The 22,638-nt window shown below is 42.3% G+C and overlaps 2 protein-coding genes across 2 annotated transcripts; one reads left to right on the forward strand and one right to left on the reverse strand.

The window, feature by feature from the left end:
• Positions 1–578: 578 nt before the first annotated feature.
• Positions 579–16,837, reverse strand: DNASE2B (deoxyribonuclease 2 beta). Its single transcript, XM_035538078.1, has 8 exons — positions 16,730–16,837; positions 13,506–13,649; positions 10,473–10,722; positions 6,347–6,524; positions 5,055–5,136; positions 3,883–4,044; positions 2,152–2,349; positions 579–1,583 (listed from the first exon to the last, which is right to left on the reverse strand). Exons 3-8 carry the CDS (start codon positions 10,583–10,585, stop codon positions 1,234–1,236), a joined length of 1,083 nt encoding a protein of 360 aa, XP_035393971.1. The 5' UTR covers positions 10,586–10,722; positions 13,506–13,649; positions 16,730–16,837; the 3' UTR covers positions 579–1,233.
• On the forward strand, positions 11,545–19,623 carry LOC118243432 (uricase-like). Its single transcript, XM_035537457.1, has 8 exons — positions 11,545–11,572; positions 12,325–12,554; positions 13,290–13,406; positions 13,526–13,604; positions 16,855–17,041; positions 17,513–17,636; positions 18,053–18,136; positions 18,952–19,623. Exons 1-8 carry the CDS (start codon positions 11,545–11,547, stop codon positions 19,087–19,089), a joined length of 987 nt encoding a protein of 328 aa, XP_035393350.1. The 3' UTR covers positions 19,090–19,623.
• The last annotated feature ends 3,015 nt before the right edge of the window (positions 19,624–22,638 follow it).

Here is a 22,638-nt window from a genome sequence, read left to right on the forward strand (position 1 = left end):
AATGTGATCTGACATTAATTTATTTGGTACTTTGAACGCTTTGTTGCTTGGTTGATTTTTCACGATGGAAAGGGAAGGAAATCTTCAACAACTTCTTGTGGTTGTGGGGTATTTCTTTATATCTACTTCCTTTTAAGATGTAGATAGTCAGGGGTATGGACTACAAACACAGCAAAACACAGAAATATTAGCAGGACAGCCAAACCTTCAGACAGGAGTTTATAGCACCAGTTCAGGAAAAAAAAGTACAAGTGAGATATACACCTATAAATATATTTAGGAACATATTAAAAGCAGATAAACTTTTGTAATTTGAATCCAAAAATGTATCAGGAGCTTGCAAGGTAGGTCTGTCTTTATAAAAAATCCATGCAAAATTCAAATGCTAAGCCTGAGACTGCAGGTATTGAAAATTAATAGCCACATTAGTCATAGTGTGAAAATGTAGGTGAAATAATATCTTCCTTCAAATATTTTCTTCTTTTAATTTTTTTTCAAATTTTCTCCATTTTTCCTTTGGCAGCTATAAAACATTGTAATAAACCACAAATGGCTATAGATGGAAGAGGGAGACCATAAACAGACCATTTTCTCTCTTAATTTATTTCACTCATTCACAATTCGGACATGTTTATTTGTTTATATGATTACTGCACATGAATAAAAGCACTAGAAATACTCCCAAGATAGTGGTTACAAATTATTTAAAGCTCATTTCTTCTCTAAAAATTAATCATAAAAATGAAGCCTTCTTGTCCACAGACTACTTGTCTTCCTGTCTGCATTCAATTATGCCTGTTCTTTAAGAGATTCAGCCCAGCCTACTCCCAAACTCAGCAGACATGCTCTGATTGATCTCAACAACACCTGTAACAGGCGGTGATTTTGAAACATTTTAGGGTACTTTTCTCCCGTTAACCGCCCAGACAACCTAGCTAGCAAGGCAGGTTTTTGTTCCTCCTCACATCCCATGTCCAGCATCACTCACTGAGGTCCTCTGTGCATCATCACTGACAGCAGCATGTTTTGCTGTGGCATTACTGTGCAGAGAGAAAACCAGATGTGTTTTACCCATAAACCAGCTGCTTTTATAGCTAACAATGCGAAGGTCTAGCACATCTAGCAACTCACAGGACTGTTCTTCAGAGTGAAAATACGGTTTAAGGGAGATGTTTCCTATGCTTTTTATGTAATAAGGGGCTATGCTGTTTGGGAGGAATGGTCCATTTATATCTAGGTGGAAGCATCATTGCAATTTTCATACTGGATTACCAAATTTCTGAAAGCACTGTAGATGTGTTCATTCTGTGTGCACATGAACCCACCACTCCTCCAAGCTTGCTCAGCAGCACGGTTTAGGTCTCCAATGCAGGTCCACTGATCTTTGTTCTTCTTTGAAACAGACCATTTGGAATGATCCTCGATGGAATGGAAGGTGGAGTTCAGTGGTGTCCCTATGAGATTTATGTTGTAGACATGGTACTGCAGAGAGCAATTTGAGGGAAGTTTTCGGCCAGAGTGCTGCCAGGATTCAGCCAGCAAATCAGTCTTCAGCTCCTGAGCCACCCAGGCCACGTAGATATCTGTGGGATAACAGAGGATGGGAGAAATCAGCCCTCCATTTGCCTTCATTTAAGTGGGGATCAGAAAGGATCACCTAAACTGGGCTTGTTTAATTCTAATGCATGAAGTGAACCAGAAGAGATTTTGCCCCCAACTTCCTCTTATTTTGATTTTTGTTTCAGAAGTTCATTCCTGTTTTCCCTTCTTTTCCTGGAAATCCTGTTACAAATAATCAGCAGGAGGAAAAAAAAAAAAGGAAAGGAAAAATAATTTTTAATCCTTCATAACAAAAAAGCTGATGATTCAAACCCTATTTTTGTCCTTTGTTGCTACAGTCAAATAACTGGAAAGAAATTTTCAGACAATCCCATTAATGTACATTTTAAAACATTTGAAAGATCAGACAGCTTTTCACTTAGTGGAGCTGACAGAATATTATGATGGAAGACCATTCCCAGTACTCCGTTACATTTATTTCTGAAACTGAAATTCTTTTTTTTTCCCCTCAGAGTAAATACTGTCAAAGAATACATTGACTGCTTACTACTTGCTTGAGCATGTGTGGTAGGTAACAGCAGTTTCTCTTACCATCCACGAATGAGTGGGACTTCACAAAGTGGAGAAAGGCCTCCCCGCGAGCTGACTGCAGCTTGGCGAGGCGGTGCAAGGGGGCTGAGGGCAGCCTGGAGCGTGCACAGAGCTTTTGCAGATTTGGGAGATCAGCCTGAAAGGCACTAGGGAGGGAACAGCTGTAGATTTGTGGATTAGAGCTCAGCATCTGTTGGTCTGAAAACAACAACAACAACAACAACAACAACAACAACAAAAACAATAAAAAACACACAAAGAAATGAACACATACAAAATGAAAACGGGTTAAAGCAAAGCAACCAAGAAGGTAAAGTTCTGTCTGGGAAGGAAAACCTGAATCCTTTTTAATCTTCCCAGCTTATCTCTGGAGCAGTTCAGTCTCAAAGTAGCTTTGGTTTTAGCAACCAAAAACATGTTTAATTGCTTTGTGTTCTGACTGACCCAGCATCTCATAGTCTGGCTGAGAGAGTATGCTCCCTTTTTTCCATGTGTACCTCCCTGTTCTTAGCAGGACTGCCAGTCTGTGGTCTTAGTCCATGCCACATCCCTCCACGGTCACCTTCAAGCCTCTGAGCGGTCACACAGCACTCAGACAGCATGTGTGAATTCAAGCCTGTGCTTACAGGAGTCGTTTCCAGTCAGTGACACTTGCCAAGCCAAAGCCAAACAGAAGAGCTGCCAAGCGACCCAGCTGAGTTTTAGGCAGAACAAAGCTTGACTTTCAAAATCGGGATTCAATCTGCAAAGTACTTCTCTGAACACAGTGCAATTTAACTGTGAAAGTCCTTGCCGGCAATGTTGTAAAGAGCAAGGGAACAAATGGGCTCCACAACTGATGAGCTCATGAAGATGAGTCCATTAGGAACTTTCCAGTCTTTCCAGCTTAGGAAATCCTTAAACCACAGATTACCAGAAGCTGGGAAGATAGAGCAGGAAAGCATTACTGTATGCTTCTCATTTTCTTGTCTTCTTTCCTAAGCACATGCAAAGATGTGCTTCCGCAAGCAGGAACTTGGTTTTGATGGCTCTGTGGTGTGACCAGCCTGCACATTTGTACAGTCTTACGCATTTATTTAATATAATTTGGGACTTGTAGCTCAGCAAAGAGTAAAAAGCAATGTGAAAAGTGTTACGTAACGTGTGACTTCTTATAATGCCCTTGACAGTCAGTCTTCAGGACTCCAGTGTCAGGTAGTTCTGAGTCTTATGGGTATAAATTTCATTTTTCTTATTTTTAGGATTTGTATTTTATGTGGCAAAATGTACCTGTGGAAATCTGGGAATATTTATTCTGTACTTTGTATTTCTGATGTGTCAAGGCCACCACTCCAGCTCAAGTAGTGATTGCCTTGCATTTTTAGAATGGCAGACTGTTGCAGCTGAATGAGCTATTACTGTTAAAAATGATTCATCATCCTCCTTTATATTTCCAAAGCATTTGGTATGCATGGGCTGACTTTACCCTCAGTACGCTCTTGTGACTATTATTATCCCAATAGTCCCCATGGGGAGATGGAGGCAGAGTGGAAGAGTGAATTTCCCACATTCCCACAGGAAATGGTTGGATAAACAGAACTGAAAGCCAAGGGTGCAGCTTCCAGGCCCCACTTGGTTTCCAAATGTGACAATGAAGGACAAGAGCAATCAGTTTTGGAGGCACAGCCCGAAGGAAAGGAGTCAGAGAGGTGCAGCAGAGCAAAGGCATTCTTGGGAAGAAGCTTTCCATACCTATTTCTGTGAACTGGTCGTATTTGAAGGTTATGCAGATGGCTGTCTGTCCGTAGGACTGCCCACTCACTGGGTACCCATAACCATCCTCAGGGAAGGGAGGGAACAGGGGCACACTGTGAATCACCCAGAAGCCTTGTGATTTGTCCAAGAGCAGAAACCCTGTCAAAAGAAAGTTATAGCAAATGAATTAAGGAGGGAAAAGCCCTGAGACATCACAGTGGTGTCCTTCTTTGGATTTGCTGCTGCAGACACCATGCTTCAGTGTGGTAATGGCTACAGCAGTCTGGCTCTAGAGTATATTAATGGGTTGTAGAAGACACCGATATTGTGCTAGAATTGCATTAATTCTCTCCTGCACAGCCTAACTTCAATTGTCATCACCGTTCCTTTGAAAAAATACCTTTGCAAAACCTTTTATCTTTATCTGCTCAAAAGCTGTCTTTGAAAAATCTGATGATTTAATGGCTGCAACTCTTCCCCCACTGCTCCTTTCCCTTCCCTTAATTTCATTGCTGTATAAGGGGAAATGGGCTCTGTCAGCACCATGCCTTCTTCCCTAGACCAAACTGCGTTTGGGGCAGATGGGGTATGCCTCCCCTGCTGCAGATGGCTCAGGAAACAGTCACCCACGGCTCTGCCAGCTGAAAACACAGCCCTGCAAAGCCTCTCCATCCCAGAGCTGGGCTGGGCAAACCCTGCTTCCTCAAGGGACCACTTAGACCTTCACAGAGGTTTTGTCTATTTAAAGTCATGTTGTACTGTCACTGCATATTTAGTGCTTCCGTGATCCTGCCCTCAGAGAGAGATCTGGGAGGCCTTCCAGGTCAATTCTGTCATGTAGGGTGCCTCTCCCTTTGCACCCTGTGCTGCTGTTGCCAGCCAGCTCAGGACGACGTGGTCTGTACTTGCTGAAAGGAGAGACAGGAGTTTCCACTCTTGAATAGAAAGGGTCCATAATCATTAAGAGTTCTTCAACAGAGCACAGGCACAGCAGTACCAGAACAGAAGCTACCACGGATATCACTATACAGCAAACCATGCATCATGCTAATCATTCTCCAGTTTTGCTTGAGGCAGGATTTTTAGATATGCAGATTGACAAACAGACAAATAGATGTTATGCACGGCTTTAAAAAGGAGGAAACAGCAGCTGGGGACCCTCCCTGTACCTTTGGTGTGTCCTCTTTTCCAGCTGGTGGAGTCTGAATGAGGGACCTCATCGTTATAGATTGCATATGCAGTGTTGTTGCTCTGCAGGGAAAGACACATTTCTGAAACATGACATTTGGTAAGAGGAAAGCACTTAAGCAAACAAATTTTGCTGAGAATGGAAGAAAGACTTCGGAAGTTCTCTGTGCATATCATGAGCTTCATTCTTCCCCCATGTCAGCTGGCATTATCCTCACAGAGTTTACACTAAAATAAACCTAAAGACTCAGCGTTATGGTTCCAGTTAATATAAGTGGAAGTTCTCTCAGTCATTGCAACAGCCTGTCCTTTGTGTATGTCTCTGATTTAGCTACCAAATCCTGTGAAAATGTTTGCTCAGGAAAAATAGCCATGACAAGTGTTCTTACAAAGGACAAATGATTAATACTTTTTTTTTGCAAAATATTTGCATACAGCCACACCTTACTTCCTCCTGAACAGAGAACTTTCCCCACCTGGTGTACAGTTTGCGATGATAGCAGGGTAGGAAGATGGCATCAGTGTGGCTCAATACTGAGTTTGTAAAAGATTGTTTGTATTGCAACTATGGTGTGACATGGGATAGGAAAGTTGCGGGGTTTGCCAATATTTGACTGACTTCTGGGAGTCTTTTTTACATATAAATTTAATGACACCCTACCACTAAGTCGCAGTAGAAATGCAAAGACACACCCAGACTCCTAAGAATGTGAGCATGTAGACTATGTGGATGGTAAAAAATAACCACAGGCAGATCTTGTGGTATTTTATAATCATTTCATACAAATATAAATGAGGTTTCTGACTGGAAAAAATAATACTGCTGAAGCAGTAATGGGGGAACAGCAAAACCCAAATGTGATCAGAGATGGAGCTTGAAACACATGCACCTGGGAGGACTTAGGATGGAGGTCAGTTGTAGTCACCACCAGCCCTGGGCTGAGTTGACAGCCAGTTCACCGCTTCAGCCATTGCTCAAGAGGAACTGCAGAAAAGAAGCCACAGGGCCTACGTACCAATGTTCATTTACTTGATGGGCAATACTTCAAGTGTGTGAAAGGCTTGACTAGAAATTTCTAGGGTAACTTCTAAGTGTAGCCAAAACTGCACATAATCTGCTGAGCTGCCATGCACACTCACCTTGATGCATTTTAGCAGATCTAGTCAGTCAGGTCTGGCCATAGCTCTATGTGCTTATTTTGGCTAGTTTCATTTCATTTGCATGTAATATCAAGTAAACATACTAGCAAAATGGTAATTAAACATCACTTGCCTTGGACTCGTATGCTTCATAGAGCTGCCTCAGTGTCTGTCCCAGCGCGCCCTGCGTCATATTGATGAGGTATTTGCCGAGCTGCCAGTCCTGCACCAGGGCATCCATGTACAGGTACTGCAGCCCCAGCCCCGCATCCTCTCCTCTGGTGTATTTTGGCAGCTTGTACAGAGCAAACCTGCAACAGAGAAGAGCAAGTTTTGTTTTTCTTGCAAACCATCCTATCTGAATACATAGGTAAGTCTCTCTTGCCTGCCCTGCGGGTTTGAAGACTGGGGTGACCACAGGGATGCCCATGCTGGGCTCACCTTCACTCTGCTTCTCTGCAGGCTGAGCTGGCACCAAGCTCCTCTTGCTGTGGCCATGCTGCTATTTGTACCCCAAAAGAGCTGGTTTTGAGCTACCTCTGTTTTGTCCCCGCTGCACCAACGCCCTTGTTGTGGCTAAAATGTGGATGTGTACCTTTTTGAGCAGAGCTTTGTGTCGCACGGTTATGGGGTTTTCACCCTCAGCAAGAAGGCTGCTGAGGAGACGAGGCTGAACCTGCTCTGCCTGGCACTTCAGTGAACGAATTGCCTGCTCAGCATCAGGGAGATGCACCAGGGAAACCTGTGCAGGGATGGAGATTGCAGGGAAGTCCTCTGGAGCCCTGCATAGCCACCAAATCCCTGTTACTCCTGGTTCTGGTAGACAGCAAGAGACTGGGCCTGAACCTCAGCTCCCAAGCTCAGTCTGGCATTCCCTTGGTCAACATGGGTATCTCTTACCAATAATTTCTTATTCTATACAAATATAATTTTATATTTAAATTAATTATATAAAATGGAGTATTAAATTATAAAATTACACAACTCAATATTTTCATATATACATATATACAAATGAGCATGAAACTATGTAATAATGTTGTTACAATCCTACTTTTCATAGCCAACTCACACGGAACTGCTGCAAACTGAATATTTACAAACAATTAGCCAGAAATACAAATCTTTTCAAAATTGCAGAGTACTAAATATTGTTGGTAAATTGTTCAGTTCCTACTAATGTCCCTGATGAAGTAAACAGGTTTTCCTAGTGCACAAGTCCATGGGATTAACTGCAATGTAATTAATCGAGCCACTTTCCTTGAGTGCTGTACTTAAGTAATTTGTTATTTATGTCAATAGTAAGAACTGAGTGGCCTTATTTTCGATACTATGGTACTTACCAAAAATGCAGCTTGACTGCTTAACACTATATGTATGTCAGGAGGAGTAGGACTTGCCCAGTTAATTTAGAGTTGGTCAGCTGGTTAAAAAAAATGCATTTCGGAAAGCAGATTAAAGTGCCAGGAAAGCATTTTGAAAGAGGAACATTTAGTCCATGGGAAGGGCACATGTACAGGAAGAAGAGAAGCACAGAGGTGATCCTGGTAATCCACCAATATCACCACTAGCTGAGTGATGTTCCTTAAATCTCTCAGGACAAATTATAGCTGATGACAGATTCTAGAGAAGATGAGGAAGTGATTTGTATGGGAGGTCTGGTGAGAGCATTCCCTGCACAGGGAGCCGCAACAATCCCTTTATTTGCAATGAAGATTTGGAAAGACAAGTAGTAGTAGTAGTAGTTATAAGAGTAGGAGCTGAGCCAAGAATTAATATCTGAAGCCTTTCCAAACTGCTTTGAAATGTGCTGGGAGGTTTATGCTCTGCCAGTGTTTACAGCCTTGCAGCTGACAAACACGCGTTAGCAGATGTGCTGGAGGGAATGCTTGTAGCTGAGTTATGAGTGAATTGCCTGCTGATTCCCATGCGATAAATGTTTTGGACCTGTACAGAAAGCCAGTTGAGTGCATTAGCAATTTAAACTGTATAAAAGTCTTCACTGCTATTTTGCACACGGGAAGTTTCTCAAGGGCTTAAGTGGCTTAAGTATTTGTGGGAGTGGACTGAAAGTTACTTTGCTGAGAACTGAGGAAAAGCAAAGGCATTAATGTCAAGGAATTAGCACAGTCACAGTGTTAGCTTGTGTCTGAACACTAAGGCACTAGAAGTAATCACATCTTTACCTTTTTTTTTTTTTTCCCTCCAGTAAAAACAAATGCACAGCCCTGGCTTGAATCCCTGACTCAGCACCTTTTCAGAAAGCAGAGGTTTTTTTTTGTTTGTTTGTTTGTTTGTTTTTTTTGTGTGCAAAAAGATTTCCAAAGGGTCATGGGCTCGGGTAAATACAGCAGAGACTTTCCGCTCTCCTGAGAGCGTCACACCTGGGGCCATTCCCCCTGGTGCACAGGGGACGGCAAGGCGAGCTCCCAGCTGGGATGCACCTAGGGACCTTTGCCCGTGCAGTACTTCATGCGGGTAGGAACCGCAGGCGGGCTGGGGAGGCAGGCGGAATGGTTTGCGTTGGAAGCAACCTTACAGGCCATCTGTTTCCAACCCCCTGCCCTGCACAGGCACACCCCACACCAGACCAGGTTGCTCAAAGCCCCATCCAGCCTGGCCTTGAGCACTTCCAGGGAGGGATCAGATCGGATAAGGCAAGCGATACCTCCAGTTTAGCACCAAATGAAAAGTGTGTGAATACTCGTAATGAGCAATTATATTGCAGGAGGAAGCCACTGAACAGCAGGGACTCACATAAAGCTCTTGCTAAATTAATATAAAAAATGAAAATCAGTGTTTGTTTGAAAGGGCATCAACATCTTTTGGTTAAGAGGAAGCTTTTCTCAGCAGTTTCAGTTCTGCTTCTTCAATCAGCTTCATAGCAACCGAGTCCAGAACAAGGCAAAAGTTCACTATTTCTTGTCAATAAGCTAGCATGACCCATGCTGACAGATGAGTTTATCTTCCTTTGGATCATGGCACATTTGAAAGAAAATCCCCCCTCTCTTCCCTGCTATGCCTGCCAGAAGGAACCAGGGCCTGCACCAGGCCCTGCAGGAGCCCTGGAATCCCTCAGGAACTGCCTTTATTTTGTTATTGGTGGTTCATTGTTTTTTGTTTGTTTTATAGCTTTAGCACATGCAGACTCATTCTGAAAGGAATAATTACACTTTGCAGATAAATTAAACTTCTCTTATCACCGAGTTGTTGGCTGGCAGCACCACCTAAGGGACTGATTCCTGAAAAATGACATGATCTGGAGGTGCTTTGGCAAGGGTGAGGGGTGACAGGGCCAGGCTGGACCCTTGGACACTCAACGCTGTGCCGACGCAGTGCGGTGTCTGAGGAGCCTGCCCACGGTGGGACGGGCCCCAGCCCACCTGCAGCCAGCTCTGCACGTGAGGGGAGGGACGCCCTTCTGTTGTTACAGGAGCAGCAGCCACTCCTTTATTGCTTGTATACAAACTAATCGCTGTTCAGTGAGAATCTTCCTTTGACATTGGTTGATATTTATCTTTGAGATGCTTCAGTACTCTTTTTTTTTTTTTTTTAAGAGGCCTCGTTTCACTTTTTAAACCTGGGTTGGCTATTATGTAATTATACTTTGCGTCTTTCATCTTCAAAGTGCATTAATCCAATTAATCATTTAGCACCCAAACCCGGGCTGGGTGCTGGCAGCGCGATGCTACCAGACGGCGCTTTCCCACACCACCGCGTCCACCCACGCTCCTCACACCTCTCCCGCATTGCTGCTGGAGGCGACCCGGCCTCAGCTCCCCCTCCACAGCCACAGCGAGGGGACAAATCCTGCCACGCTCCCGGTCGGGGACGGGCAGCAAGGTTCAGGGCAGGATACGACGTTTCCCCCTGGACTGTTTCCTGCAGGTAGCGAGGCCCTGTGCAGGAGCCCTCACTGCGACCCGGCGCCGTGGGGGCTGCTGCAGGCAGTCGCAGCCTTGGCATTTGAACACAGGTTAGGCTGGCTTTGATCATCAGACACAAACGCTGCGTAAACCCGTCATTATTTTGCAGTTACTCATAATGCAGCAGCGTGGTTGGTTCTGTGGAGTGAAATCACCTTTCAATAACTTACCCTAGGTTTTCCAAATGCAAAATTCAGCTACTACTCACAGGCAAACAGGATTAAACCAGTGATTGCTATGCATTACTTCCCAGCGACCCACCTACTTCACGGAGAGTAATCTTAGGTGTTATTTACTCATCCAGCATTCCTCCCATGCGCGGTATTTACTTACCAATCGACTGCCTCCCCGTCTTCATTTCTGCAGGAAATTTGCGCTGCCCATAGTGACGGGGAAGAGAGAAGCAGCAGCACAGCAGGGCTACACCATGCAGACCCCACGGTCATCTTGGTGCCTCAGCTGCACAGTGTGAGCACGGGGCAGAGACTAAAAGCAGAAGTTAGCTGTGTTTCCTCAGCCACCGGCCCTGGCCGCCACGCAGTGAACACCCACAGGGAGCGGCTGGCAGCTTCCCCGGATCAATCTGGGCAACAAAATGGCAAAATGACATTTGTCAAATTATACTTTTGAGAAAACTTACATCTGCATCTTCAGAGGAATTATTTTGAATATTTAAAACACGTAAGGTAGCCTGCTTTCAAAGCAAGCCACAGATAATACAAACTTTTTTTTTTAATGCTGTATGAAAGCAGTCTGATTTTTTTTTGACAACTACCTGAGAAACCTCAGTTTTCAGACAAGCAAACCAAAACAACTTTCACCTCTCTACTTTTCCATCCAGCCCATGCAGTGAGCTCAGACTTTGCACCATTCCTGCAAAGTGCGTTCCCAGTGCAGTGCTGAGCCCCCATTTCTCATTTTGTCAATAGGGAGCCTTAATTTGCCTCTGGGAATTGAGCCTGCAGAAACCAACAGCAAGAAAAAAACTCTGAGCCACAGTAATTTACTTACGATTAGATAATATATATATATTAATTCTCTTTTAAATGCATGAGCATTTCTCCTAGGAACAAACAAGTCTGAATTGAGCAATTTTACATCTGATAATGTTTTCAGCAAGTCATGAATAAAAAGTTTCAATTTATATTTTAGTGTTGAAAATATTCTTTTCTCCCTTCCCATTATGCTTACACTGAAAGAAATTAATATTAGGTACAAGATATTTCAGCCTCAGGGAAAGTCTAGTGCAGTAACTGCTAGGTATTTTAGCATAAAAGAAATCCCCACAAGCTCCCCAGTATTTTTGTCTGTTGCAGTGCCTCCAGCACCATAATAGCTGTGCAAGTTGGGCTGTGTTTGACCAAAGCAGGATAAAAATGATTAGGGCTTAACGCAAACAAAAACGATGATCCCAGAAAGCGAAGATTTTGGAGGTATGAATCAAGAGCTGAATTTTGCTGCTGAAACTTGCTTCTGATCCATTTCAGGAGCAATCAGGGCTGTAAACCACATGCGACAAAATGCTTTCAACCAGCCCAGTTTGGCCTTTCTTTCCTTCTTTCTCTGGGGAATCTCAACCTGCACAGATAGGGTAATAGAAAACAAAAAACCACCAGGAACATGACACCTGTTTTCATCTTCTGTTCGGGACTTGTGCCTGCTTACAAAGCAACCTTCCCCCACTGAAACACCACTTTGACGCCCTGCAGGATGCCCCTGCCTGGTGCATCGCATGCTGCGGGGGCTGTGGGTGGCGGCTGCTCGTGTGCCTGGGGAAAACAGGAGCTGTGTCAAGGAAGGTGCAGCCCTGCCGGTGGGACAGTGGTGGGGCACAAAGACTCAACAGATGGGGACACCCCTGCCTCAGGAAGAATGACGGGGAAGACTCAGTGAAGGGCCACAGTCAGGATTAATCCAAAGGTGATGAAAGAGAGAGAATTGTTCACTGCTACTCGTGTTAAATGGTCTGCCCCCCAATAAAAGTTTTAAATTCCGTCACAGCTGCAACTTGCAATGACATCTTCTTAAAACATTTTTTCTTCATATCAGGACTTGGTGATTTGTAACATAAATATTTACATTATCATAGGTAACAACAGAAATAAAACAATAAGCATTGTTTATGTTTCACTAACTAATCGTAACTGATGCTTCTGCTGAGTTCTTTCATGACTGTAACACGTGTTTTCTCTGCAGATTAAGGATATAGAAGTCCTCAACTGTGAATATGGCAAAAACACAATTAAGTTCCTTCGCCTCCATAGAGAAGGGAAGAAGCACTTCGTTAAAGAAGTGGAAGTGTGCACCCACCTCCGGCTGACTTCTGCTCATGAGTACCTGGAAGGAAACAACTCTTTTGTGATACCTACAGACACCATAAAGAATATTGTCCTGGTGTTGGCCAAAAAAAATGGGGTATCTTTTATTTTTTAACTAGCCTTGCTTTTCTTATCACTTCATTTGGAAACATTTATTATTCTGACTTTTTGTTTTCAAAATGGATCAGAAGAATCTGTCCCCCCATCTGCACGTCAGGTTGGCACTAAAATCACCATCAAAGATTTGGGAGAGAATTTTCCTCCTCTAGTGCTCATCCTGCATACAGGGGTTACTGAGGCCCTTCCTCCTGGTCTAACAATTTTAGTTACGATTTTAGTTATTTTAACTTTAGAACGTAGAAACTTTTCACGTCTGATTAACCACAGTAATGAAAATGGCTGGGTCTCCTGGGTTTGAGAACAGAATTCCCTTGCTCAGTTCCTCCTATTGTAAGGACAATCTGCAGATCAAGTTCTCTCTCTCAGTAATGAAATCCTATCTTTAGCCTGCAAAGCTGAGCCAGAGTATCACTATGATTATTTCAATATTATGTCCTCAAAGCCTAAGGCTTCTGTAGCAGTTCCTCTCAACCCAGAGGCTCTAGCTCCCTATACTGCAGAATGGGAGATTTTGGATATGAATCTGTAGCTGCTATTTGCAGTGTATGCTGCAAGCTGATCAAATGACTAGCCTCACTGTGTGCACAGCCAGAATCAAAAGAAATCTGTATTTTTAACAACACTGATCCTTCCCATATATTTATAATTAGAACAATCTACTTTTGTAGATGAGGTAGTTGCTTCATTCTAATAATATTCTTTGCTGCCTTAGATCCCAACTTTAGAACAATTTGCTATAGATATCTGCAAACACTTCATGACAACATTTTGCCAAGTGGCCTACGTCAAAACCTATGTCCAGGAAGTTCCATGGCAACGTCTGCACGAGGTATCTGAAATACTAAGGCATTCACTTGGTTCAGTCTGGAGCTATTCCTTACTCTCTTAGCTCCTGCTTCCCAGTTAAGGTGTTGTTTGCTGCACTTACATGTCTGCTCTGAATTGTAGAACGGCGTTCCCCACATCCACTCGTTTATATGTGTTCCTGATGGGATTCGCTTTTGTGAAGCTGAGCAGTGCCGGAATGGTGAGAAAAGATTCTGTAGCTTCCCCTGCTTCTCTGTAAATATTTCTGCTGATGACAGATAAAGATGGCTTTAGAGAGAGCAAAAGCTATTACAGGGCTTACAGCACAACCAAACCTCTCCAGAGGCCTAAACCGAAGAGTACTTTTATGGTCTAATCTTGCAGTCCTTGATCTCTGAGACAAGGCTGAAAATCCAATATAGTTCACATCTGTATGCGTGCCCTAAACACTTACTGGTTACAATGCCACATTCACCACAACTGTTACATATTGTCACAGGAGTTAATAGCCTTCTGAGAATGCTCTGCTTACTTTCTAACATTATACTGTATTCTGCAGTCTCATTATTATCATTACCCTATAGAGAATACATCACAAAGCCACCTTGCCATAGGACAATTGCCTAGTTTGCAGTCATTTTCAAAACCCTGTCAACATGCTTTGGTTTTATTTCTAAAGATGCAGTTTCATTGCTGCAAGTCAGGCTGGCCTGAATATCATAAGCACTCAGGTCTACGTGCAAACTGTTTTTCACGTGACACTTCAGAGCATACTTACTGTTTTTGCACACCATGACTAAAAAAGCACCATTTGGTTCACTAAGAGTTTTGGTTTGTTGGATCACTTGCCATTCCAGACTAAATGTAAAAAAATCTCTCTTCTCGCTATACCTCACAACAAAAGCATCAGTTCAATCTCTTGGCATTGGTGTTTCACATAACAAATCCATCAGACCTCTGGGAACAGAGCTGAGACCACCACATTGTTTCACACAATGCATTTGGAGTTTTTAGGCATTAGTTCAGTATCTATTACTGTCCTAATTCCTGTCAGATCTGTCTTAGGACAGTAACTTAGAGGTATTCCCTGTCCTACCCTCTCTCCTTATTTTCCTAACATATCAGCATTAGGACCAGTGGCAGGACCAGTTTTGCTTGCAGCTTGGACACAGGTTTTGAAAGGTTCAGTTCAGCATTGTCCCCATATTCCTGCTGAAAGAGAAGGAAGAGCTCATGCAAGAGCCCAATGTCTTTTGGCACAATCTTTTTAATGTTCATAGTAACATTGACTACTTCTGTATTTTGGCAGCCTCAATATAATTCCTTTTTGCTTCTGGAAAATGTTAAGAAAGAAACCTGAATGAAAAAAAAAAAAGACAGAAAGACAGAAAGAATAGGAGTTTACACTTTCTTGAAGAGCATCTACTCCTAATGTACAGGTTGAATCTAAATTTTTAATCATCCTGATAATTCAGTATGAAATTTTGCAATTCCAGGTTCTATGCAAACAAGAAGCCTTTACTGAGGCTTTCTGAAGACACTGCCTTTCCTTCTTAGTCTTCACTTCATATAGCCCTTCAGCTATTTCTTTATGATTCCCTGCTTGGGTGAACAATAATCAAAGAGAAGATTTTTAAATCCCTTTTATTTTTCTTATAAGAGAACCTTCTCTATCTTTAGCAACCTCCTATGCACCTAGCAGACAGACACAGAAATGTATTTCTCAGTTAATCCTATGTTTTAACACCTTACTCATCATTAAAAGAAACCTGGTGAGACTTAATAGAATTATAGCTTTTTTTTTTTTCCCCTGCTATATCAACTGATAAGAGGCTCAGAATTTTTCAGAAACTGAAAACATCATAAGCAATTTAATGTAGTTGCCCTTAGACTACTGAAAAGACATCACAAGCACAAAACATACTGAATGCATAAGGTGGGCTCTTTACTTCTTTGAAAGCTTTTCCTAGGCATTATATTTCTTCAGTGTAAGATCCAGGTAGACAGCTAGATAGCCAGCCAGCAATCATGCATTGCAAGCAGCTCTTTCAAACAAGACTATGCATTTGAATGAGATAAATATATTTCAAGGTTCACTGATAGTATCTACACTACTTTAATACCCATGTATTACTATTTTATATCTAAGCTATGAATTCATCAAGATCTGAACAAAATCCAGAATAACCTGTCCAAGAATATTGGACAGATAAGATAAACCTTAAGCTTTAGTAAATAACATGGGAAAGTAGCCGAAATAATAGCACGTTTCTTTGGACTCATTCAAAAACAAGCAAACAAAAACAATAATGAATTTAAACAAGAAAATAAATAGATGAAGTACAGTTCTAATCATATCCAGTGAGAATGTATGTAAAAAAATACTCTAAACAATCATGTCATTTGGGAATATCCATCACAGTGGAATTACTTCTAATATGACTTCCTGCAAAGGTACAGTTTAAAGACAAGGTGTGTCAAAGGCAGGATTACTATGGCCAGGCTTATTCAAGGAGTTGTTTTGGACTAGCTAGTGTGAGCACCACAAGCAGCACAAAGCAGCAGCATGGGCTTCAGCCACTGAGCATCTATACAGACTCTGGATAAGCCTGTGTGGAGCAAAGTTTCTCCTTTCTAAATCTGCTTTTTTGGCAGGTCTGGGCAGTGAAATTTTCAGTTATCAGTTTGGTGTAATCTAAATGATTGACCAGTTGAAATTGTATAGCTTCCATCCAAACGGATAGAAGAAAATGTTCAGGACACAACTATCTGGTCTTTAGATAATCCACCCATATAGCAGTGATCTGCAATGGCACATTTTATAAATAGTGTCTAAGAGCAAAAAAAAACACTGTCAGTTTGAACCTGTGGGTGGCATCTGTATCAGTGCCAGTTCCTGCTAATTAGCTGAACTGCACGCATTTGCATTGGCTCCTTGCCCTCTCGTTCTAATGGATGCAAAACTAACAACAGGACGGATATGTAAAGCGAATTTCTGGCTGAGGCTTCCAGTCTTGTTACAGCATTTCTACACTCTATACATTGTTAGAAAAGTTCCACCTTACCTCTCCTGTGTACCACAGCACGGGTAGCCTATTTCATTTCACTTTCAAGCAATTAGTGGTCTCTGAAGTGACATCAATGAGAGCCAACCCAATGCATGTCCCAGCTCCAAGGAAGTAAGGTAAGGGGTGTCCTAAACTCTCCATGACTGACATTGCAGATCACTTGATAGGATTCTCTTCTTTCTAGATTGAGCTCTGCTTTCAGTGGTTTCTATCGTGTTTCCTAACTTCTTGATACATCAGTGTGCAGAAAATAATTTTTAAAAGTAGCTAGACTTACAGAAGAAGCATGAGTGTTGGAGTCACTGCTTGATGGTCCTAAAGCTGCTGCTGCAAGTGCACATCCAGAAATCCTTTCTGTCTGCCTGAAAAGGGTTCACGCTCTCATATATTTTTGGTTCACAGGTCCTCTGGTTGTTTTTGCTGGAATTAAAGATCTGAAACTTATGAAGACAACACAGTCTGGATTTGAAGGCTTCTATAAGAATGAACACACCACACTACCTGAAAGGCACGACAGGATTTTATGTGGAGAGCTCTTCTGCAAATGGTCATATGGCGAATGCAGAGATTTTGACTTCGATTGCATATGGTATATGTCAAATCAAATAATATTTACAACCCAATCTATGATCCCAAAGTCCCTCTGTACAGCACAGCAAGCGTAGGGGCCAGATCTGCAGTTGCTGAGCACAGATCTCAGCAGAGGCTGTAAGCACTCAGTGCTGGGGGCAAAAGGCAAGCCTTGGAGGTAAATCAACTTCTCTCCCTGATGGTGCATCAGCCAACAGCATTTAAATGGACAGTGTAGTTCAATACAGAACACTTCAGGAGAACAAATTTGCAACTCATTTGTTAGATAATTTTAACAGAACATTTGCTGATGAAGTATAGACTTGGGGAGGGGGAATTTGGAGGAGACAGGACAAAGACATTGTTCTTCTATGAAATCTCACATGCCATCTATTTGTCAGAAAAGACAGGGAAAAGTAGAAATAAGATAAGCACAGTAAAATATGATGGATCTAGACCAAGATTTTGTAAGAACCTATGTTACCTCTAGGAACAAAGTCCGGGAATGTATCCTTGAGGCCTTTTCAGGGCCACCTGACTGTGGGGAGTATTCGCCCTCTTACCAGAAAACTGTCAACTCTATCCAGATGTGTGTCCTTTCCAAAGTGTCACAGGTAACTTCTTTCCTCCTGTTGATGTTTTACTTTAACAACAGTGAACATTAATTGGTCCTCTAAGAAGACCCAAGTGAACCTATCTCCATTGGCAGTTCTAAGACTGGAAACTGGTGGTGTACAGCTTGATGGTCTGAAAAACCATGAGTGCACTCACAAGTTCAGTCCTGAGCACTGCTTCTTATCAGCCATGAACATAATGGGGGAGAGTATCACTCAGTGCTTGGCAGGACATGAGCAAAAGTGGAAGGAGTGCTCTAAGATTGGCAACATGTTCAATAGATTGCATTTTATCAACTGTACATATTTTTGGGAAGGGAGGTGTTGCTCTGTTTTTCTTCACACTGAGGGAAAACGTTGGTAGGCTGTTGGCTGAGAAAGTGTGTTAATTCATTGCCCTGTTTTCCTGGTTTCAGGTACAGGTCATAGAAGTCATCTTGAACAACACATTTTACAATGTGGTAGACATGACGAATCTAGGCTTGACCAACGACAAAGAAGTAAGTAAATGCTCCAAACACAACTTACCTGGATTCTCTATAAACTCCCAGCCTTAAAGTATAGCAACAGCTATACTTCAATGCAAAAGAACAGCCAAAGGGAACAAACTTTCTCCTCCAGCCCCAGTGAAAGCTCCACCCTACCTCCAAAGGAGATCTACACTAACTATAGCAGAAGGATGATTGCCTTCTTATGTTGCTGATAATAAATAAATGAGCACAGGGGCGAGCTTTGGAGATCACTGGGGTCTGTAACAGAAATAGTAGGTTAGCTAAGGCCATAGGCTTTACCTCTAGGTGACAGAAGACCAACACTGTAAGAGAGCAGTGAAAAGATTGTTCTGCAGCCATTCGGAGCCAAAGCAAACTGGTCTAACGGTGGACAAGGTATAAGCCTGGGACCGGACAGAGGGTGAGAGATAGAAGGGCTGTGATGTATTTGACCCTCCCTCCACAGCTGCTTTAGCTGTTGGCTGGGTCAAGCCTATAAAGTCTGTTATCCTTGCATGACAGAGAGAAACTGGGTTATTCCATTTTGCAGTTGACCAACAGTTTACAGTCTGTTTATGCTCTAGTCTCCCTCCCAAATTCTTGTGATTCTCCTGCCATCCTATCCTACCTTTGTCCTCTTTTGGGTGGACATTATAGAGCCACTTTCACTTGAGATAACTAAATTTACCATTGATGTCTGTAAGGGAAGGAAAGGACCCAGGCATGATTTTGAAAGGAGGTCAATAGCTGCAGTTTCTGCTATGATGGCAATGGCACATCCTTGTTTCAGGAATGACACCTGTGTTTCTACTCATTCTCCTCAGGTTCTGGTTCCAGTGGAAACTCCCTATGGCTCTTGTGCTTGCACGCTTGGCCGAAAGAAGTTCTTAGAGGTTCAAGGCCACATGCTAAAAGATGAGAAGCAAAGTCAGTTTGGACTGGTAGCTTCCCAGGGAAACTAAACCTCTTGGCTCCACTCACACGTTCCTGATAAACTTGCAGTATGGCTTTCCTATCCACGTGTACTCATTATTGGCCTCTCCCATTGCTGACTACTTTTCCCTTTATGAACTCATATGTTGGGATTTCTAAAGAAGCCTCAGAAATTCAGATATCAAAGTCTCTCCCTGAATCTCAGTGTGATTTGCACATTGAAACCCCCTAAATTCTTTTAAAAATCCCTGCTGGAAACATTATAGTCAATTTTTAAACCAGCTATTTCCAGACTTCTTAATGAAACAATTAATTTGATAATCTTTAACATGCTTTTGACACACAAAATCAGCAAATCTGTATATTCTATTTATTCATGTTCCTTCAGTACAATGAATATACAGGCGTGAGACCAGATATTTCATTGACATAAGCTATCCTGACCCCTTGATGCCACACTGTTATACAGAGCTGAGGTTCTGACCCAATAACTGAGTGGGGAATCAGTCAGACATTGATTTGTGAAGGAAGTGAAAAAAAAATCTATTATATCTTCTTTGCAGTATGACTAGTTAACAGCTGTTTACTAATTTCTCTGCATGTGTTCTGACTGCATAGCTGCTGCTGCTATTCATCAGACTATACAGTTACTTTATAATTACTTTTATATTAACCTCTGAGGTATCTGTGGTTTTGGACTATCTCTGTAATTTTAATTAAATAGTTTTCTTAAGTTCATTAATCTCACCATGACTTTTGAGCGGGCAGAAATCAACCTAAGTAACCATATTATTTCTGGGAGGGGCAGGGAGACAGACAGACAATGCATATCATACTTTAGTTACCCAGGTGATAGCTTTGAACATTAAGATAAAACTACAAGACCAGCAGTTCTTGTCTCACAAACTGCAGCTGCCCCATTTGCAATAGAAATCCTGGTCAACTTCTAACAGCTTCTGACTGCTGCCCTCATTTTCTCTGGGTGTCATTGTGACAGAACTCCATGTGACAGAGTGTAAATCCAATGGGAAGTGCCCAAAGTTATTTCTGAAAACTGCAATTTGGTTGCCTTTGTGCCTTCTCAGTTTAGACCTGCAGCATTCCTCTGGGTACAACTGGTACAACTCACAGTCACTGAAAATGAAGAACATGTCCTGCACCATGTTCCAAGAGAGGAACTTGCCTTGGTGAGCAGGACATAACAGACAAATGCAAAGCACTGTTCACAATCCTGAGGTAACTTCTTGAACATAACAGGACAAATGATACCACAGAGTGAATCAGTCCCAGATTTGCCCAGAGAAGCTGTGGATGCCGCATCCCTGGAGGTGCTCAAGGCCAGGCTGGATGGGGCCTTGGCCAACCTGATCTAGTGGGAGGTGTCCCTGCCCACAGCAGGGGAGTTGGAGTTAGGTGATCTTTAAGGTCCCCTCCAACCCAAACCATTCCATGATTCTGTGATCTGCTGGGCTCTGGTCGCTAGTTGATTCTCAAAGTTTCATTTATGACACTGCTAAATTTTACTGGGGACATTCTTTCTTACCTTGTTCAGCTTGTGTTGTATTGTGCTTCTGGGCTTATGGCTTGCTACTGCTGCTATTTTTAGGTGCTTGTAATTTATTAATGTATCTTTCAAGGGCAAATAAAGAGCAATATCAAAAACCAAACTAATATTTGACTATTTGACTCTTTACCAAATAAGAAATTAAAACATTTCCTACTTGTACATACAAGCAAACATCATATAGAATAACATTTTAGTTCTGACAATTTTGCCTCAAAAAGTGACCAGTATTGTTCCAAATGACAGCTCACTAGCAATTGTTAAAAACATAAGAAAAAAAGATCTTACTGAACATTTCAATATTTACCTTTTTCTAAGCAAAGCAGATCAGTTATTCTGCTGTTCACAAACCATTTTCTTTCTATTTGGTGAGAAGCATATTGGATTGGGCGGAAGGTTGCCTGTCATTACTGTTTGTGCTTCATTTGCAGGCTTATAAAGTAGTAATGAATTAAACTTCATGGCAGAATGAGGACGCAAAGAAGCAACCAGCTGTTGATTTAAACTTTTCTGTGGCTCCAAGCACACAAGTACACTCCTGCAATGTGGTTTCTATAGACCGCAGACAGGAGGAGCAGAGCCTCATCCAGCACTGCGAACCTGAGTCATGCGTGTGGGCATTTTCCTTCCAACGTCAGCACTTGGGCAATCGGAAGGAGCCCAGATCTTCCACATGGTAAACAGATTCAGATCGCAATGGGATAAATCATTCCTGAAAATTGGACTTAGCCATGCTACTTGGGCCTGAACCCTGGCCAAATTCTTATTTTCTTTAGATTTGGTCTCCACGATGGACTTTACGTAGTTTCAATTGAGATAACTTTGTGTGTGTGGTTCCTGTCATGAGCGGCCCTCAGCCTCCTACCAAGACACAGGGCATTTCAAGTACACAAAAAACTTCCTATCATTTCAGCATCTGATCCATTCACATCCTCTTTCTGTTCAATTCTGACAGATGCCCAGACAGTCCAACCACGATCCTCCTCAGCTGCTGATCATGTTCCATGCTTAAACAGCGTCACATGAAGATAAAATGCAGTAACAAAACTTATTAACCAGTATCTAAAACAGAGATGAAATATCACTGCCAGGGGCAGTACAAATGAGCTGTTTTCACTGTTTTTACTGTCTTATTCTCTCTAAATACTCAGTCCAACTGCTTTCGAATACACATTTAAACCTGACGATCTTGATTAACTACTGCAGTTACTATTTTTTAGTCTTTAAAGTTTTTTTTTTTTTTAATTTGCTTTTTACCAGGAGTATAGAACTCTGATTCTAAGTTGAACTGAGCTGATCTAAGTAACGAGAAAACTCCTCCAATATTTCTGAGTCTTCTAGGTTACACACATTTCCAGAGGCCTGGGCAAACTGGCACATAGTGTCTATACAAAAGGGAGGAGGGAGTAGAAGAGGAGTAGCCTTGTGAAACAGGGTTGTTACATTCAGGCACAAACCCACTTCCACACTTCTCCCTGTGCTTTGTCCACCTGCTGGAACACAAACTCAGCTATATGGTCCCTCATCTTTGCTCCCTCCTGCTGCAATCCAGCAGTATAAGACAATGCAACATTACATTTAAATCAGAAACCAGTGTCATTGAAGAGGCTCCCCCCCACTTTTCATACAATTCAACTGCTGCAAAGTCAGGGGCGTCCTCAACATACTGAGTATTGCAGAGTGTTTATAGAGAGGCAGCTGGATTATAGCAATCAATTGAAAAGGTGAAAAGAACATCACGAAATGAGTGCAAACCTGCCAAATCCAAGGCATTTGTTGCTGCCTTATCAGCAGATCAACTGCTGATACAGCAGTTACAACTAGTGATTGTTTCTTTATTAAAGATACTTGTGGGTGCAGCAGTAAATACAACAGTGGTCTCCAGTACTCACCAGCAACCTTCAATAGTGATGAAACTCTTGCATGGAGATTAAGGGCTGCTTACAGTCATCATGGTGGCCCCCTCGGGCTCTCCAGGTGTTTGATGTTAGTCATGTTCCCCAAATTTACAGTG

This window comes from Cygnus atratus, chromosome 8 (genome assembly GCF_013377495.2).
Source record: "Cygnus atratus isolate AKBS03 ecotype Queensland, Australia chromosome 8, CAtr_DNAZoo_HiC_assembly, whole genome shotgun sequence".
NCBI classification, from domain to species: Eukaryota; Metazoa; Chordata; class Aves; order Anseriformes; family Anatidae; genus Cygnus; species Cygnus atratus.